Source organism: Xenopus laevis, chromosome 1S (genome assembly GCF_017654675.1).
Source record: "Xenopus laevis strain J_2021 chromosome 1S, Xenopus_laevis_v10.1, whole genome shotgun sequence".
In the NCBI taxonomy this organism is placed as follows: Eukaryota; Metazoa; Chordata; class Amphibia; order Anura; family Pipidae; genus Xenopus; species Xenopus laevis.
In genome coordinates, this window is record NC_054372.1 from 48,718,233 (window position 1) to 48,739,733 (window position 21,501).

Here is a 21,501-nt window from a genome sequence, read left to right on the forward strand (position 1 = left end):
AGCAAGTACACTACATTACTGGTATCACAAGTGGCATAGTGGTGCAAGCGTATAGAGTTACCGTAACAAGGGTGGTTAATACTATCCCCCTTTATTATAGATGTGCAGCAAACACAGTTAAGACATGCAAAAGTGCCCTTCTTTGGTTTCCCTATAAATCGTTGGGTGCATGTGCTAGGGGGATTGACTTCTGATGGGCAGAGTATATCTCTTAGGTTATTTCCCCTCTTATAACTGAAAAGTGGTGTACTAGGGAAACATTTACCCAGAATATTATCCTGTTGGACGATTGGCCAGTATTTACGAATGGTTTTCTCAATGGCGTTACTATTCCTGCTGTAAGTGGACACAAAGGGTATCAGTTTATTCTCTTTCTTAGGTTTATAGGTAAGTAGTTTTTTCCTATCAATTGTTTCAGTTTCTACAATACATTTATTGATAGCCTTACAGTTATAACCTCTATCTAGGAACCTTTTTTTTAACTCCTTTGTGGCATTCTCGAGGTCATTTTTGTTAGACGAAATTCTAAGAGCCCATAGAAATTGACCTTTAGGAATAGCTTTAATTACATTTGGGGCGTGGAAGCTAGTAGCATGTAATACGTTATTCCTATCTGTGTCCTTCCTGTAAAGACTTGTGTGCACCTTGCCGTCAGAGATGGTGAGATGTACATCCAGGAAATTCAACGTGTGGCCCCCAATTTCAGAGGTAAATTTGATGCTACTATGTGCTTTATTGGCCTCTAACACCATACTTTCAAAAGCATTGACGGTGCCCTTCCAAAAAATGAGGATATCGTCCACATAGCGAAAGTACTGGACAATATGTTGTTTAAAATTACTTTCTAAAAATACCTTATTCTCAAGGTTATGCACAAAAGGTTGGCAAATGCCGGCGCCACTGCAGCACCCATTGACGTACCCTGGCGTTGCCAGTAGTACTCACCTGAGAACCTAAAATAGTTCTTTTGTAGCACTACTGACAAACAGTCGAGTATAAAGTAAAGTAGTTGGGGTGGTAGATTTGTATCCAATAGTGCCTCTTCTATGACCCTTATGCCCTCCTCCTGTGGGATCGAGGTATAAAGGCTTTGTATGTCTATGCTTACAAGCATTACGTCTGGGTCTAGCTTGTCTAAGGCATTCATTTTTACTAACAAATCAGTGGTATCTTTCAAACTTACTGGTATGTTATAAGTTAATGGTTGCAAGTAACTGTCCACAAATTTGGATAAAGGTTCTAGAACAGACCCAATCCCAGAGACTATTGGTCTACCTGGAGGGTTAGCCAAATTCTTGTGGATTTTTGGAAGGAGATATAGGACGGGGGTACGTGGAAACTCAGTTATTAAAAATTATTTTTCCTCCGTTTGGATAACCCCATTTTCCCATGCTTATATGACCATTAAGTCAATATTTCTTTTAATCTCTTGTGTAGGGTCACATCCTATTTTCACATAATGGCTTGGTGTATTAAGCTGATTGAAAGCTTCAGTTTCGTATTTAACCATGTCCATTACTACTGTTGCGCCCCCTTTATCCGCTTTCCGTATAATAATAGTGTTGTTGTTCTTAAGGGAGTCTTGGGCTTTTTTCTCTTTAAACGTCAAATTTGAACACGGTCGTTTACTCTCTTTTAAAGTCCAAAACTTTCTAACATCGTGGTTTACAACATTTTCAAAGGTTTTTTAAGGTTTCTCGTTGGTTCGAGTGGTTTAGAACTCTCCTTTGGTTCAATCAGAGAGAAATGGGCCTTTAATTTCAAGTCTCTGAGGAACTTCTGGAACTCAATTTCCCATTGAATTAAATCTGCATTATAGTATGGGATAAAGTTCAGGCCTTTATTTAACACACTTAGTTCAGAGGCATTCAGTTCATAGGAGGAAATATTAATAACTAGGTTCAAACCAGGTAATGAACCTAGTTATTAATATTTCCTCCTATGAACTGAATGCCTAAGTGTGTTAAATAAAGGCCTGAACTTTATCCCATACTATAATGCAGATTTAATTCAATGGGAAATTGAATTTGTACCAGACTTTACCAATGAATCCTTACTTACCTTTGAAAATGTTGTAAACCACGATGTTAGAAAGTTTTGGACTTTACAAGAGAGTAAACGACCGTGTTCAAATTTGACGTTTAAAGAGAAAAAAGCCCAAGACTCCCTTAAGAACAACAACACTATTATTATACGGAAAGCGGATAAAGGGGGCGCAACAGTAGTAATGGACATGGTTAAATACGAAACTGAAGCTTTCAATCAGCTTAATACACCAAGCCATTATGTGAAAATAGGATGTGACCCTACACAAGAGATTAAAAGAAATATTGACTTAATGGTCATACAAGCATGGGAAAATGGGGTTATCCAAACGGAGGAAAAATAATTTTTAATAACTGAGTTTCCACGTACCCCCGTCCTATATCTCCTTCCAAAAATCCACAAGAATTTGGCTAACCCTCCAGGTAGACCAATAGTCTCTGGGATTGGGTCTGTTCTAGAACCTTTATCCAAATTTGTGGACAGTTACTTGCAACCATTAACTTATAACATACCAGTAAGTTTGAAAGATACCACTGATTTGTTAGTAAAAATGAATGCCTTAGACAAGCTAGACCCAGACGTAATGCTTGTAAGCATAGACATACAAAGCCTTTATACCTCGATCCCACAGGAGGAGGGCATAAGGGTCATAGAAGAGGCACTATTGGATACAAATCTACCACCCCAACTACTTTACTTTATACTCGACTGTTTGTCAGTAGTGCTACAAAAGAACTATTTTAGGTTCTCAGGTGAGTACTACTGGCAACGCCAGGGTACGTCAATGGGTGCTGCAGTGGCGCCGGCATTTGCCAACCTTTTTGTGCATAACCTTGAGAATAAGGTATTTTTAGAAAGTAATTTTAAACAACATATTGTCCAGTACTTTCGCTATGTGGACGATATCCTCATTTTTTGGAAGGGCACCGTCAATGCTTTTGAAAGTATGGTGTTAGAGGCCAATAAAGCACATAGTAGCATCAAATTTACCTCTGAAATTGGGGGCCACACGTTGAATTTCCTGGATGTACATCTCACCATCTCTGACGGCAAGGTGCACACAAGTCTTTACAGGAAGGACACAGATAGGAATAACGTATTACATGCTACTAGCTTCCACGCCCCAAATGTAATTAAAGCTATTCCTAAAGGTCAATTTCTACGGGCTCTTAGAATTTCGTCTAACAAAAATGACCTCGAGAATGCCACAAAGGAGTTAAAAAAAAGGTTCCTAGATAGAGGTTATAACTGTAAGGCTATCAATAAATGTATTGTAGAAACTGAAACAATTGATAGGAAAAAACTACTTACCTATAAACCTAAGAAAGAGAATAAACTGATACCCTTTGTGTCCACTTACAGCAGGAATAGTAACGCCATTGAGAAAACCATTCGTAAATACTGGCCAATCGTCCAACAGGATAATATTCTGGGTAAATGTTTCCCTAGTACACCACTTTTCAGTTATAAGAGGGGAAATAACCTAAGAGATATACTCTGCCCATCAGAAGTCAATCCCCCTAGCACATGCACCCAACGATTTATAGGGAAACCAAAGAAGGGCACTTTTGCATGTCTTAACTGCGTTTGCTGCACATCTATAATAAAGGGGGATAGTATTAACCACCCTTGTTACGGTAACCCTATACGCTTGCACCACTATGCCACTTGTGATACCAGTAATGTAGTGTACTTGCTAAAATGCCCATGCGGGATGGCCTATGTGGGACAGACAGGGAGAAAAGTTAAAGCACGGATCAAGGAGCATCGGGGATACATTAGGAATTTCAAAAAAGATACCTACACGGACACTACCGTGGCTAGACATTTTTCGGCTATGAACCACAATCTCAATCAACTTAAATGGCTTGTCTTGGAAGTTGTGCATACCCCTCCAAGAGGTGGCGATTTGAAACTCAGATTATCACAAAGAGAGATGTACTGGATTAGGAAACTTAATACAGTTAATCCAAAAGGGTTAAACGAATCGTGGAGTGTGAAAAGTTTTTTGTGACTTCCTTGCACATACTAACACTATGTTTAACCTTTTTTCCAGATATTGATTTGCCTATACCAAGCTCTAAGAGATTTACTGAATCCCCCTACTTATGGTAATGTATAGAAATGATACCTATAATGTAGAACTACCTCGAGGTTTGTTTTGTACTCTTAGTCAGTTTTTTGTCCATTTACCAGGAACAGATTGGGCATGTAGGCATTACTAGATTAGCCCATTGGTTTAATTGTTCTCCAAAATGTTTTTAATTTTTTTCAGCACAGTGCGACACCAGCAATCCAATCTCACAGAGTGAAAGAACCACAGACTCGTATTTTTTGTGTTTGAAAAAAGAACTTTATTGGGGTTAAACTGGACTCCCTCTGCAAATTAATTGCTACTTTATCCATGGCTATTACAATTTTTGTTTCTTTTTTTGTGGGTGGGGGGTGTGTACTCCCCTTCATGAGGTCATTTCCTGTCTGTCACCGATTTATATGCCTTTTTTCACATCGCTGTACACTTGACAAAGAGTCATACAAGACTCGAAACATGTTGTGTTAAACTATAAAACACTAAAGGTGGAGCAGTAAAGCTGCGTTTGAGTCGATCCTTGTGAATTCCAATCGTCTGTATTAAGATAAGTAAGCTTAAAAAAAAAGGAATTCCCTCTGGCCTCAAGTCACCAGATTTGCTTTACAGTTGGAGAAACACAAATTCAAATAATTATGTATGATTTAAATACTTTACCTACCTGATAATTGGCCCGATTTAACTGCACATATATCTGAAAGAAAATTCAAGTTAGCCGGCAAAAAATGTTGAATTACTTTTTATGACTTTATTTAGAACTATAGTTATTGTATGGAAAACTATGGGTACCACTTTTCCTCTACCTTTTGATACTGTAGCATGTAGGTTATTTAAATAATTATGCCTATTTCTCTATCATACTGTATTCCATCTAAGTGTTTATTACAGGGCACTGCTTAGCTTACAAATTTGCACATATATATGCTGCTCATTCCATTTCAGAGCTAGTTTTTATTAACTGCTAATATAATGAATTTTGAAACAACAACACCACTGCTACTGGTGATTTCCTGTAACTGTACAATCAAAGAGCTATATAAGTGCTTCGAAAAGCACCCTGAGCAATTTTACATTACATTCGGGGTCGGACTGGGCCAGTGGGACACCGGAAAAAAATCAGAAGGTCCCCCGCTGGCCCAGACCTGCTTCCCGGTTGCCCCATAAAGAGCTGAACCTGTGCTGCGGCACTCGCACATGCTAAGCCCAGGAATTGGAGGTCGGAAGGGGCCCCCGGGGACCATTCGTTTGTAGCCCCGGGGGGCCCCAAGTCTCCCCAAGTCTCCAGTCCAACCCTGATTACATTTAGGGGCAGATTAATCAAAGGTCAAGGTGAATTTTCAAATGAAAAAAAGAGTTTCAAGCTATTCTTTGTGTATTTTGGCTAGGTAATAGTCCAAATTCGAGTATAATTTGAAAAAAATTAAAAAATTTGAATATTGAAATTTATCATGTACTGTCTCTAAAAATTAGACTTTGACTATCCGCCATCTAAAACCTTCCGAATTGCTGTTTTAACCTGTGGGGGACCTCCTATAACCCCAATTTGTAGTCAATTGGTGGACGAAGTTATTTTTGGGAAAAACTTTGAAACGAATTAGATCGAATGCGCTATTCCTTCAAATTCGTCCGATTCTAATTCGGCCGAATACGGACCTATTCGATCGCAAAAGGACCTATTCGACCGGAAAAAAAAACGGACTTCATTTCGGTTGGTGTTTTTGAAATCGAATTTCAACGTTTTTTCAATTCGAAATTTGACCCTTGATAAATATGCCCCTTAAAGTTTACTTTTTCTATAAGGAAGTTACACATTTCAGCTGCAGGTTTTAGCTTCTTTCTCAGAAAAGACATAAAACTCAATAGGGGGAATGTAATAAAAGTCACAAAGAGAAAAGCAATTCGCACCAATAAGAATATAAGTTCACATCTCGCAATGTAATGTTTTTCCTTAAACTGTTATTGCATTGGTAATTTTAATTGCGCATCTTTAAGAAGTGCTTGAAGGGTTTGTAATCTTTTGAAACATGACTTTTTTCAGTATGAAGTTTTATTACATTAACAGCGCATTGGCGCAAACTATACAATTCGCAAACTTTCTTCCACTGTCAGAAGTGGTCGCTAAACAGTTTTTGCAAAAGCTATTTTAAATTCGCGCAAAGCAAAATTTGTTTGCACAAAGGCATAACTTTTCGCATTGCGAATAGTTTTTCCGTTACCGACTTTTATTACATTCCCCCAATAGTAGGTAGAGAGAGAGGTGTGTTATTTTGGGGGCAGTCAGGAGCACTCCAACTATTAGGCAAGATGAGAAATATGCCTTAGCCAAGCAGCACCCCACAGGTTATCATGGGCGGCAAAAATAGCGGCAGCGGGGATTAAAATGCCACTGGGGGCAGTGTAGAGTATTTTTAGAGACTTTAAAATGAAAATGATTACTTATCCCTTAAAATCTAATAGATCTTAAAAATCTTAAAGAAGATAGGAAAATGGACTATTAGAATTACCAGAGAAACAGGGAATAATAGTGTGGAGTATATAAGGGTTTAGTGTTGCACTGTTCAAATAAGGAAATGGGAAAGGGCATCTGAGGCTTCAGATCTCTTTTCTGAGTAGAGCAATTACAACAACAAAAGTGCCTAGAAAAGCACCCTAAACAATTTTACATTTTTTAAGTTTTTTTTTTACTTTCCAATTTAAATATACTAAGCCTTCCTTCTCCTTTGAATAGGAAGTCGGTCAAAGAGCTGTCTACTTCATCTTGTCTCACTATACGTTCCTGGTCGTACGTTCCTGGTCGTCTTCTCCGCTCTTCTCAGAGTCACCTTCTCTTCACACCATCCACATCCACTGCCATCTCTCGTCTCAAACCCTTCTATCTTGCTGCTCCTTACCTCTGGAATTCCATCCCTGAATTCCTCCGTAAAGAATCCTCTCTTAATCTCTTCAAGAGAAAACTAAGAGCCCACCTTTTGGAGCACTCGAACATTAGACTAGTCCTGTCACTACTGACTATGCCTTACCTTGTGCACTTTTTCATCTCCAATTTGTACCTGTATGTTAGACTCCCATCCACTTAGACTGTAAGCTCTACGGGGCAGGGACCTCCTTCCCACTATGTCTCTTACCACATAGCACTTAAGCTCTTTGTCCTATGATTCTGTATATATTTATTATGTGATTTGTCTCCCCATATATACTTTTATATATATTGTACTTTTATGCACTGTACGGCTCCTTAACAACGCTTTACAAATAGAGTTATACATATATACATACATATGCTTGCCGACTGCTCCTCCAAGGTAAATCAGTCAGGAAAACAATAAAATGTGCAATCTTTTTTCCCACTAGTTGATGAATTGTCAGAAAGTTTTAAATTTTTGCCAAACAGAAATTATAAAGAAAAACTGTTTGCACCAATGAAACATTTTAATGAGGCATAATTCTTCCTATAATGGCTGTTCCATTTAACCCATTTCTAGGTCACACTGCAAGCTTACAATTCTGCTCTAGCAAATGCAGGAATTAGAGTGTTTTATTTAACACTGTATCACAGAATCAAATAAAAAATTAGAGCAGGGTGTACAATTGTACATTAATAATAGACAATAATTATATGAAGATAAACACTTGCCTTCTTAATGTAGTCAATATTATCTTTAATTGCATAAAGACGATGTTCCTCTGATGTAGTAACCCTATAAGAAACCCATATGTGCTTAAAAATCATGTAATAAAGGGCTATAGAAGCACCTTCTGCTTGCAAGGATAATTGTATTAACCTCTTGATGCTTCTGTGATTGAGCAGAATCGTATCTTCCAAAAGGAAAATGCGGCTCACATTTCTCGTGTTAAGAAATACAATATTAACATTTTAATTTCATGAAATTTTGTACAGGAGAACAGCTTATAAGTGCATGAAATTGACGAAATGAAAAAAAAAGTTATATTCATTGGTGCTAGGATTAAGGTCTAAGGTTAGCAGTTATATTGACTGGAAGAGCCTAACACCATTCAGTAAATATTATTGGATTTTCCATTAATGACAACCACATTTAGAGGCCCGTTTATCAAAAGTTGAATTTCGAAGTCATGTGAATTTTTTTTTAATTCGAATATACTCACAATTCGACTGGGAGGTTATTTGAGAAAAATTTTAATGTCTAATATTCGATCCAATTGTTCCTAACCCAAAATTCAAATCATATACGATTCGTATTTGAAACATACGAATTGTGTTTTTCTCCCGAAAAAAAAACTTGAATGTCAGGAAGGCTCCAAATCCAAACATCTCCAAATGGCTCAACGGACCTCTGCCATTGACTTGTAAATCAACTCGGCAGGTTTTAGGTGGTGAATATCCAAAATAGGACTGTTTCCAATGGTTGAGGTGTTATACATATCACATTAAAATTTACCTTTGAATAGGGGGGATTCAAATTTGAATGTGTGGATTTTGACACTCAAAAATATGAGACCCTTGATAAATCTGCCCCTTGATGTCATGCAAATTTTGCCGCTGCCATCACCTAGATTGTGGCCTGCCGGCCATTCTGTAAAATGCTAATAGCATGCAGAAACAGACTGTCATCCTTGGCCCTAAGCTTTGTGCTTTATCTCCACACCTAACTATTGCTTGTACTCTGCCCCAGCCATGCCCCCACTCCACTCCTTCCCCACCATGTTCCACTACCGCCCTGCAGCACTGAGCCCACTGAATACAATTGGTTATTGCTAATGTGCAGATAGGCCTAATGATAAACCACCATTGATAACCTATTATTTAGTTTTTTCCCCGGTACAACTATGAAAGTATGCCAAGGTGGAAACCCTATAACTACCACCTTTCACAGGGCGGAAGTAGATCCAGGGTCCCCCATATCAATAGGTGCACTTGCACACTATTTAGAAGAAGAGGTGGGACTGGGAAACTAGTCAGGATAAAGGGCAAAAGGGATAAAGCTAAATAAAGGGTAATTCAAGTGTAAAAGCATGTTTCAGTCTGCAGTTTCACCAGTTAAGTCTTATTTTTAAACACTCTGCAAATTTTCTCCTGGGCAGTAACCCACAGCATGGGTTGGAAATGAGTCATGATTTCTGTTTCCTTAATTCTATAGCACATCGATTACATGAGGCATTGCACCATATGTAATCTGAATGAAGAAAAGCATGAAATTGGCACAGCTACAACCTCCATCTGAGAAATATATATTGTGTGTATGGCTAGGGTAATTGTTCAGTGCTTATAGTCTACATTAATAACACAATAAATATTAAAAACAGTTACATCTACTCACATTTGTACCACTGTATAGTTATAAGCCAGAAACAGACATATCCTTTTGATCCAAAAATAATATAACTTAAGGAGCTGACCCATTAAGTTGCACATGACATCCTTGGATGATGGATAATATGGTAAAACCCCTTCTATAAGTTCATGTCTGAAAAACCTGACGGTCTTTCCCAGACCTAGGAGCAAAAATATATGTGTTATTCATCATTGATTCTTTTGTTCAGGTACAATAACAATTTCCATTTACAGATGCCAGAAGTAGAGGCAAGGACATTGTTGCTATTTAATTATAGTGCCCATAGTGCCAGAATATAACTCTTTATAAAGTAAACCCTAATGGGGTATTTATAAAAACAAGAATTTCTCTCATTATTTTAAAAAAATACACACACCACAATTTGGCTTAAAGGGAAAGTCAACCCCAAAATAAAAAATAGAACACAATTCTAAGCAACTTTGCAATATACATTCATTACAAATTTGCTATGGTTTTTAAGTTATTTGTATATGTATTGCTATTGAAAGCAGTGCTTGTCTGTCACTTTCTATTCTCTGCCCTGATGTCTAAGACTGTTTATACAATGTAAGACAAGGCGGCTGATTAACAGACCTGTCTTTGCTGGGAAACCAAGACTGTTGCAACATTGTTTAAAAAGTAACAACTGGGAGTTAAGCCAATGCTGCTTTCAATATCAATTGTATTTACAAATAACTTTAAAAGCACTGAAAATGTGTAATGAATGTATATTGGAAAGTTGCTTAGAATTATGTTTTCTTTTATTAGGCAAATATTTATGTATATTAGGCAAATTTTTATTTTGGGGTTGACTTGCCCTTTAATCAACTAAAAAATCTAAATGAAAATGCGTGCGGAAAGTTCTAAAACACCATGCGACAATTTGAATTGTGCAATCTTTTTGTATGTGAAAAAGTGTATTTTTCAGATGAAAACGAGCACCAAACAGCCCAAAAACCTTAAAAAACATAAAGGCAAAAATCATCTTAATGAATAGGCCTTTGCCACCTCACCTCCTACAATCTCAGGCTCATTCTTCTTCTTTGCCAGAAGATAGTGCCACAATGGACTTTCACCTTAATTCAATAATTTGGTCTTCTAGCAAGACCAAACAAACCCTTACTTCATTGCTACCAACAACACAACTTACCTTGGCAATTTGGGACAGATTCAAACATAAGTACAATCTGATCTCTGAATGGTCTATTTAAGGAACCCAAGCTTTCCACCAGGTATGACTACCTCCTTCTACAAACAATGGAGAGAAATGCAGGTTCATACTGTTAGAGAGATGTTGAACCCATCTGACCCATCTGAATATAAATTGGCCTTCCTAGATGTCAAGGTATCCATTGAAAATAATGTTATATCAACTCCAGTTCATTATAAACCTACAGATTGTATTACGAGATTGTTGTCATCAAGTTGTCACCCACCAGGTGTATTTAACGCGCTCCCACGTAGCCAGTTAAGTCGAGTTAGACGCATTACATCCAATGAGAATCTATTTGAACAGGAAGCGGAGGCTATGGTAAGAAAATTTTCGCAAAGGGGACATGACAGTAACCAACTCAATGAGATAAAACAGGAACTTCAAATAATGGAACGAAAAAAGTTATTAATGAGAAAAGAAGGAAAGGTAAAATAAAAAATTACTCGGATCCCATTTGTTTCAACTTTTGGACACCTGATGCCATTTGTTAGGCGGTTCATTTTGAAACATTGGAGGATATTGCAGACTGATAAAGAAGTTGGAAAATTGTTTAAGGAGTTTCCACTATTCTCAAATAGGAGAGGGAAATCTATAGGACAGAAAAATACTAAAAAAAGATAAGAATATTGGTTTGCTAGCACCTTTAAAAAATGGTACATTAAGGTGTGGCGAGTGTAATGTATCATGAAGGGTGAAACACTAGCACACCAGACAAAGGGTTTTCTAATAAGGATGAATGGGCATTTTATCTGTAATATTACAGGAGCCATATACATGATAAAATGTCCATGTGGACTAACATACGTGGGACAAACAAGTAGATCCATAAAAACTCGATTAAATGACCATAAAAGTAGTTTTCGAAATTATACACCTGATATAGCGGAACAGGAGAATAAAAAAGGTTTGTCTGAAATGTCGGTAGCCAAACACTTTTTTCATAATAAGCACAACGTAGCCCAATTAAGAAGGACTGTATTGGAACAGGTAACTGTGGAGAGAGGCGGTACAGTAAAATAAGAAAACGGTTACTACAGCGTGAAGCAGTATGGATAAAGAGATTAAACTCCCTAACACCTATGGGACTGAATGAAAGTTTTAACTTGAGATTTTTTTTTATAATATATGCAACAAAAATATTTTATCTTGTTACAATTGTAGCGCTACTGGTTGATATAAATAGTTTTTAACTGTTTAGTACATTTTGAAATTGATAATTGATTTTTATGAGGAAGGGGTTGACCCCGAAAGCTTGTGCCAATTCTGCGGAAATAAATGATCTAAAGGCAATGGCAAAGTTTCTGGTGTGCTTCCTCCCTATGGGATTCCATGAACCCATCTGACCACTCAGTGCTCCCGTTCCAGATAGTAAAAGATAAAACTCCCCAAATTCATCTAAAGCTTTATGAATATTTCCAGTTACACAACTTTGTACAACCATATACGATATTTTCAAAATCCAATTCCCCAACAACATTTAAAATTCTGGCACAGAATTGCCTCCCACAAAAGGGCCTAATCTCAACCATTTATAACAGGGGTGCCCAAAAGATAGATCGGGATCTACCAGTAGACCTTTAGCTGGTGATCAGTAAATCTCAAGACACTGTCAACAAAAAGCTTGTCTATATCACCCTCCTGTTTCATGCTTTTCATTCAGATATTTATTATGTTAAGGTTACATAAGAAATTGTTTGTTAAATATTAATATTCTCATAAATAATTTATATCAAAGGTTTGAATCAATATTTAAGTAAATATTTTCCATGGAGCAGAATGCTAACAAAGCTTTTATGGATGTAGATCATGATGGGACAACATCATTATAAGTAGACCTCTCATTAGTAAAGTATGGGCACTCCTCATTTATAATATACTTATTTCTCCCTTGGATAGCTGTCAAGGCAGACATAAATATATGGACAAATGGGATACTGTTCTTCCATATACGCTATCTGAAGAGGACTGGTCTAAAATCTGGGAGAATGCAAGATAGATGAGTATGTGTGTTAAACAAAAGGAACACATTTTTAAAATCCTGATGTTCTGGTACCACACTCCGGATAAGATCCATAAGCTTTTTCCAGATTCACCATCGACTTGTTGGAGGGGCTGTGGAGCACGGGGAACACTATCGCATATATAATCACCCGATTTTTCAGCCTTCTATGGAAGAAAACAACTGATTTCTTATGATCTAACTATTTTGTTTATGCTTTGGTTCTTTTTAATTTTCAAGTTTTAATTTGTATTCTGTTTTTCTGTTTATATAAGCCTTTTTTTTTTTTGATTTGGTTCCCTCTATGCTTTTCGCCATGAAACAGTAACCTTTATAGTATTGATACTATTTATACTATGCTATGTAGAGTGTTTAATTTGCAATGTGAACTGTCTTTTGTTAAACAAAGTTAAGATACAAGTTACAAAAAACAAGAAAGGCCAGTTCTGAGCAACTTTTCAGTTGGTCTTCATTATTTTTTTATTTATTTTTTTACAGTTTTTTCATTATTAGTCTTTTTCTGAATCTTTCCAGCTTTCAAATAGGGGCCACTGACCTAATCTAAAAACAAATTCTCTGTAAGGCTACACATTTGTTGTTATTTTGTTTTTTGCTTTTTATTGCTCATCTTTCTATTCAGGCCTCTCCTTTTCGTATTCCAATCTCTTATTCAAATCAATGCATTGTTGCTAGGGTAATTTGGTCTATGGCAACCAGATTGCTAAAATTTCAAATTGGAGAGCTGCTGAATAAAAAGCTAAATAACTAAAAAAATATAAATAATAAAAAATGAGATCGCTGTCTACATGATAATAAAAGTTAGCTAAAAGCTGAACCAGCCCTTTAAGCTTTAAAAAAAAAAAAAGAATTGGCAAATTATTTTTAATTTGTGAAAATACTCTGATTGAACTTCACCAAGACAGAAGTTTATACTACCTTTACTTACCTTTCATTTACTGATTTCATATAATTGTGCCATGAAGAAGTAATGTTTGGCAGAATTTATAATTAACAGCTTACTAAATTAACAAAGTATAGGAAACACCATATTTCACCATCCAAACGGAAACATTTACCAACTTTCAAAAGGTTTCTAGCTTTACAATGGCTACATCTCAACTGGAACCTTAACTTAAGGATGTTCCAACATTCTGCTTATTATTCTGCTTATTATTCTGCTTATTATTCTGCTTATTACTCTGCTTGAGCACTTAAGCTGAACATGCTGCCTAATGCAACTAACTGCAAGTTATATACCCTTCTTCCACCGCCAATTAATAAAGCCCTTTAATATGGTCACATAATAAAAGGTTTAATAACCATTAACAACCAATTAGCAGGCAGCATTTCTGGTCACCTATTTTAAAGATAACAAATTATTGGTTGATTTAGCTTACTAAACCTAGGCAAAATGTATACATTATATTACAAATGGAGGATAGCCTCGTATGACTAGAAGTGCTACATAGCATTGGAATTTGCATTTAGGGGAACATTTAGGGGAGAATCGTCAGTTACTAATATTGGGGATCCTCCTATCTTTCTCATTGTGCCTTCTACTGGTTTTAACATATATAGCAGCACGAATAGAGTAACCAGCTATCTATGGCAAATTTGAAATTCCAATGTGTGTTTCACGTATCAAAATTGTAAGGTTGCTCCTTAAAAACCTTTTAACGAAACAGGGATTGGCATTTTAAACATTTCCCCCCAGATAGCTGGTTACCCCCATTCAGGCTGAGATATAAGTAGAATTGGCCCATTTGGGGAAAATAGAACTATCTCATAATTCCAGATGTACAAATACCCAATGTAAGGACTCACCCTGGTGGTCTAGTGGGCTGCACCCTGGTTGATGCACCGGTGTGATGACGTCACACGCAAAGGCGCGAAATTCAAATAGTATAAAAGGGGAATTCAGTGTTCTGCAAGCTGCCCGTTGTTAGGTTCTATTTGTTAAGTTCCTAGGTGCCTTGCTATTGTGAATTATAACTGATATTCTGGTTTTGACCCTTGCTCTGTCTATTTACTACTTGGACCTCTCCAATACAATCCTGACCCTGCCTGTCTGTGATTACTCTGATCTCTCCAATCCTGTACCTTAGCCTGTCCTCCAACTATTCTACGCTCTTCAATCCAGATTCTGGCCTGTCTGACGATTCTCTGCTTGTGCTGGCCCGGCCTGCCTGTTCCTGGTGGTTTTCTTTCTTCCAGTATCCTGGTGAGACGATCATGCCCGTTTGCTCGTCCAGAACCGCTTAGCTTTGCTCCTCTCTCAATTAAGACCTGGTGGCATCCTATTAGCCGAGGGCTCCTCCCGAGGTGAAAGGCGGCGGTTAAAGGCAGAAGTGAGAGCCGAGACCAGGGAGTTTAGCTTGGGTTTTGGATATAGGGTGCTGAACGTGACACCCATACAGATTCCCTGTCTGCTTAAGCAGCACAGATATTAGATGAATGAGTTAGTAAATGAATGAGTAACTTAGGGGGAATTATTATTTGCAGTTAATCAGGACTTCTTACAAACTCTTAATAAAGGTTCACATATACAGTATTATATACAATAAATTGTCAACATTGGTGTCTTATACATGTACATAAACCATTGAAACACCAAAATTAAAGACTTCTACCCTCGGTGGCAATATTTTGGAAATAAATACCATTACCATTGTAATCAAACATTTTTTCAAATGAGCTAATTATTTTATAAATAATCCCATGTTCACAATCGCTTCTCACTCCCCCCGTCTATTTATTTATACGTATTATTTTGCTTCATGTGTTGAGATTTTCACAATCAATGTCAAAACATGTGTTCTAATGGAAAATGGAAATGATTATGAAAAAAAGTATGCATTTTGATTTCACCAAACAATAATAATCGGTCAAATGCATATTTTATCTTAAGAAAATCCTTACAAAGCTTTTCTTTTTCTCAGAACCATGTCTGTTAAAGTGTGAGCATGTGTGTGTGGGAATGTGCAAGAGACAAGAGTGTATGATTGTGTGAGCTGCTACTGCCCTGAATCATATTTTGTTCCTGGTAATAATTTGAAATGCTCTGCAATAGGGTGATAGTTTCTGTCATGATTTTTATGGTGTACTTTTTATTTATAAATTACATTGTTTAATTACAAATACTGTAATTCACCATAAAACATGTAGTCTTGAACCAATATTGTTTTGTTGTAATATTGGTGTGTAGACAACCATCTCAGCTCATTGTGCCTGATTCTGAACTTTCAGAAGGAGCCAGCACTTCACAATGGAACTGCTTTCAGATAAACTATTGTTTCTCCTACTCATACTGTAAGGCTAAGGCCTGATGGGACGATTTCAGCCAGACTGCTAGTAGAATCCTCTTCTCTGTTCATTTCCAGAAACCTTGTATTGGCTCCAGCATTAACATATTTGGCAGATTTCAGCTTGAAATGTTTCCGCCATAATCCGCCAACTGTGTTCGCACCAGAGCTGACACAAGGGTTGCGGATTCGAAACAGAGAAGAGGATTCTGCTAGTGGCCAGGGGCTGAAATTGTTGATTTCAGCAGGCTGATTTCAACCCCATCTGGCCCTAGCCTAACTGGAGAAGGGCTTGCGGTTACCCCTGATGAGTATTGATGCACCGACACTTTAACTAAACACAGGCTGAGCGTAAGAACAACTTCCATTGTCCCTATTGGATGTTTTACTATTGATCGGCCTGAGGAAGGTGAACCTCGACAAAATGTGTAAGGCGACAGTGTCTCACGTCATCCCTATTAGCCCAGGAGGACGCACGCGGTCAAGGATAACGCGGGTCGTAGTCTTTACAGCCAAAGAACCGGAGTATTCCAATGCGGGCAAATGAAAAAAAAAATGGGGGACTGAATACGCACATTTTAAATACACAATTGTGAGTGCAATTTTTTAATTGTTTTTTATTTAATAAAAAGATCTACACCATCTATGCGCTTCCTATCTCTCAAACAGTGAGGAGTAACTGCAGGCAAGGCAACATTGACAAAGTTGATGTGCGCAGAAATAATTGCAACATTTGTGAGTGCCCATCTATCACTAAAAGCACGTGGTAATCATAAAGATTGTGAAGTGTAGATTTTACACACTTGGGATAAATCACGCTTGGAAGATGGTGATGTATGGTGTTAACTACAACAATAAGAGAAATAATACACTAAATTATATTGTTTTTTCTCTTGCCACATTTTTCATTCCCTGCACATTGCCTGAACTGCTGTGTGCTTAATCTCCTGAGCTTCCTTAACCCTGTATTCAAACCATATTCTACAGCCTGAACTTCCATATTGTGTCCCTCAATGTGTCCCTCAGAGCGTCCACAGTTACAGAAACAAAAAGGCAACTTGTGCAATATTACAATTTTTGCAGCACACATCCATACACCATCATTTAACACAAGCAAAGATGTCACAGTTGTGGAAAGGATTATAACAGACTATTGCCATAATACTGGTGCCACTTGTTTGGACCACTAGAAAAAGTAAATAATAAAGCTGGGCCCATGACTTAGTGCATACTGGGCACTAAACAGGTAGGGCCAATGGAGATAACTTTTTATCACTTTAATCTACAAGTACAGGCTAAAAGGGCAAAATGGCCAGTACCTATTTATCACAAGAAAACTGACTATTTTTTTCCTATAGTTAGGAAACATAAGGCTACAACATAACAGCATCACATTTTAATTTGTGCTACAAAGAAGATGAGATCTGAAACCTCAATTTTACATAGCCTGATTTAAAGTTTTCTCTCATTTTACACCATTTTTTGCAGTCCTACTAATATATAATATATATCACATTTCCGTGCTTTTAGTTTTTCCAAGATTTTATACTGTTTTTTTCTGGTCCCCTGAAAAAAATGTTAAATGGGGGTCTTATAGTACTTTTTATGCAAATAGTGTCTGAGAATTGTCAGAGCCCTTGTTTTATGGTGTCTGCAACATATTTGTTCCACTTAAAAAGCAAACACATCTCCTTCAACAGTATAACCTATTATTCCCAAGAGAAGGCAGGAATGTGAACATTCCCAGAGTATAATAAAGCACAATCATCATAAAAAATAAACACCATGGGGCTGATCAGAAGAATCACTTAATTTCATAGAAACAGAAACCTGTATTATGAGAAGTGAGGAAAATATTTAAACTGTGGATGAATTCCCTGCTGGTCAGGCATAGGGGTCATCATACAAACCCAAATTACAGACTGCCAGTTTAAAGAGGCAGCTCCCATGTTTACCATTTTTAGGGCTAGTCCACACGAGGAGATTCGGGGAGATTTTGTTGCCTGGTGGCTAATCGCCACGTCTTTTGCGTGACTATCTCCCCGAACTGCCTCGGCGTTTTTCCCCACAGGCTACAATGCAAAGTCGTCTGCGCTAAGGGACACGCGGCGATGCATTTTCAATAGTCGCCCAAAGTTGCCTCACAGGAGGATCACTGACCCCTAGGGTTGCCACCTGTCGCCTGTTCAACCTTACAGCCCGGTATTTGGAAGGGCTGTCTGGGTGAAAACGGCTTGACGGAAATACAGACAGGACATTGACGTTAATGGCATGGTGATCAGCCAATCGTGATCGCTACATTATAACTTGCCCCTGATGTCACCGAACCCACCGCCGATGTCAAACGTCCCGCCCCCCCCTTGAAAAGTTGGCAACCCTACTGACCCCCTTTGGCCTCTTCGTGAAGCTTCCGTCAGCAGCACATATCTACTTCCTTATTATTGGTATTTGAAAGAGATAAGGGGAAAACGAGAGTGATCATGAAGGTGGGCATTACCATTAAGCATGATGTAGTAGAGGCTCCACAGTAGGTTTGCTATACTATGTGATGGGACAATCTGATTGGCCTGGTAAATGTGTTGATTTTGCAGTAGCTAATGCAACAGCCATTCATAAGAACTACCCTTTCAGAAAGAGCCAGCACACTGTAACTGGAGTTGGGTAACTGTTGGGCATGGGTGATTTACTATTGTCTTATTACTGTTACTGTTATTACTATTGTGCTATTCTTATATATACCCATGGAAGCAGGTATCAGGGAGCTGTTAGCTGGTTACCTATAGGCTGCTGGGGGGGGGTGACCACTGCATTGCAGCAGTAAAGACTGACTGAAGTTTCTCAGAGCACTAGTCACGTCTGGGAGGGCATCTGGGAAACTAAGAAAATGGCTAGCCCCATGGCAAATTTCAATTTTAAAAGGGTTTGCTCTTTTGAAAAACATATGTCAATGAATGATTCTGCTGGAGGGGTGCCATTAACTAAATGATTGTTCTGGATTGAGTCTATTCCCCTATTTCCTTTGAATGGCCATTACTTGGACCAGAAATGGTTTTTCCCACAGACAAATTATCTTGCTTTTTTTTTTTCTTTCTTAACAAAATGCTGGTATATTTCTCTTTTTTTCGAGAAAAGACAATATGCCAGCTCTTACTTCAGTCATGAAAAAATAATGCAGAGAACCCTGCTTCTCAGCGCTGACTGAAAATATTCCTGCCTTTTTTATTATAAATAAAGATGATAAATGGTATGATAAATGTATAGGGCTCTTCCATACTGGCAGTTTTACCTGCGCTCACCTGCGTTGCACTTTTCTTCCTTTCAGCCGCAGGGGAGCGCAGGAGTAGACGCACTCAATTATTGTCAAGGGGGCTGTACTCACACAGACACATGTATGCGCCAAACGCAGGTGGGACGCAGGATGTTGCATTTCAAATGTGTTCGGCGCATACATGCGTCTGTGTGAATACAGCCCCCTTGACAATACTCATGCACTCCCCTGTGGCTGAACGGAAGAAAGCGCAATGCAGGGGATCGCAGGTAAAACATTTCTGTAACATTTCTGTAACATCTATCAGTGCTTTGAGAAAGGCCTCCGAAGAGGTCGAAACGTCAGTCTCCTTGTGAATAAAAACCTTTTATATTTTCCTAAGTCCTGAGAGTGCGGACCTTATTCTGTATGATATTGTATGTATATACTGTATATATATATATATATATATATATATATATATATATATATATATATATATATATATATATATATATATGAAAAATATATGAAACCTTGATTTGTCTTATCCCTTGGAGTGCTGCTATCCATTCCCTTGAGGGTGACTGCCAGCTTTAAGTTCTTGCTGCATGATAGAACATAATTACAGGGATTGTGGCACCATTCTATAATAAGAATAGTGTTGATAATGTAGAGAACATCTTGTAAGCTGAATATATGTGCTACAAATTCAGCACTCAACTCAATGACAAATTCTGATTATATACTATATATTACAGATTTATTGAAGGATCCTTTAATACATCTGTAATACTTTTTCACAAAGCCTGAGTAGTGCTGGTACATTTTGTTTTTCAGTTGTTGCTTAACTACAACTCAGCACCAAGTAATATTTTTTGGTGTCTGCCCTTTTCTATCTCTCGCTCTCTCTCTCTATATATAGTAAATAAATAAAACAGAGCACATATAGATGGAGCGTGAAGTATGACAGATTATGTAAATTGCTATATACCATTGTATGTGTACAACAGTATTTGTGTGCTGGTGTCACAACCTGCATGTGCAACTTAGATGTATTGCACAAAATACTGCATATTTTTTGTGTAATTGTGTGGCAGTTTGCAATATCGAAACAAAAATTGCAGCAGGCGCTTATAGATCTGAAAACAAGCATATGGATAAAAGAAAAGTATTACTTTATCACCAAAATATTAGAGTTAAAGGCATCCTTAACTGTTTTGTGCACATATGCACTTACTCCTAGCCTATGATTAAGTGGATCTGTGCCCAGAATGAATATAGCTGTCTGCAAACCTTGTGTTCTCATAAGAAAGAAATGCTTTTCTATTACCCATGCGCCTGTTCATGGGTCTGCAAGTGCCTGGACCCCATGTTTCAACTGGTCAACTTATTAGACTATATGCATGTTGAATGCATCTATTAATATGTATTGTTTGCAATATCCTGCTTTCCATTGCTGTACGACTTCCATGTTGCACAGCCAAATACTAAAACAAATTCTTTTGCATACTGCAGGCTGGTTTCCTCAAGACCACGTAAGGTCTCAGAGAACTGATCATTAGTCTCCCCCTGTATATAATACAGATTTGCCGTTTTTAAGGATGCTGAAACACAGGTTTATACTTGCCTGACTGAGACCTGGAACACAAAGAGAAAGTACTATATATAAAAGTTAAAACTCAGGTTCATGCAATGTACCATGCTCCTAGCCGCCAAAAATCAACACGAACATATAAAGGCTAGGTCAATAGGAATATGAAAATGGAATGCCAGTCTGGGACAGAGTATTAGTAGTATATGAGAAACTAACTTACATTCTTTTCAAACTTTGGAAGCCCAGAGAGGGAGCTGCTGTATGTGTCGTTACCAGCGTGTGCAATCCATAGTGAAAAGCAAAATATCAGCACTTCCTGTTATGTTGTTATGTTGTTAAGTTGCCTGCTGACTTTCCAATGATCGCCTTATTGCACAACTATCAAACCCATAAAGCTGTGACTTTTCTATTAAGGGGAGACTGTGCCCTACATACGGTGTGTGTTATCTCCGCCTCTCCTGAAGTCTCAGACTTGCTTTATACAACCTCACCAACAGGGTGAAAGTCGTATTCAGTGTAACCCTTTCACTGCCAGGCGGCTTTCCACATACACATGCTCTAACTGATAAGCAATTTGTAAGCCGCCAATATATTGGGTAACATTTCTCAATATTTTGAGTTTGTGAGTGTTTTCTGACAAAATGTTTATTGTTTGTAAAAGCTGCGACTAACCCGATGAGCACATTTCTCTGCTAA

General features: G+C 37.8%; 1 protein-coding gene across 2 annotated transcripts in view; it reads right to left on the bottom strand.

Moving 5' to 3' along the window:
- The window catches only part of LOC108706672 (interleukin-15), a 33,429-nt gene extending 12,160 nt beyond the window's left edge, over positions 1-21,269 (bottom strand). The window contains exons 1-4 of one of the 2 annotated variants that reach the window (XM_041579566.1): positions 21,026-21,269; positions 9,433-9,607; positions 7,770-7,833; positions 4,797-4,829 (exon numbers count right to left, since the gene is read on the bottom strand). In XM_041579566.1, coding sequence (XP_041435500.1) covers positions 4,797-4,829; positions 7,770-7,833; positions 9,433-9,527 — 192 coding nt within the window. In that variant the 5' untranslated portion in view covers positions 9,528-9,607; positions 21,026-21,269. The remainder of the gene's footprint in view (positions 1-4,796; positions 4,830-7,769; positions 7,834-9,432; positions 9,608-21,025) is intronic. The other variant, XM_018243285.2, reaches the window with a different exon arrangement.
- Between the last annotated feature and the right edge of the window lie 232 nt (positions 21,270-21,501).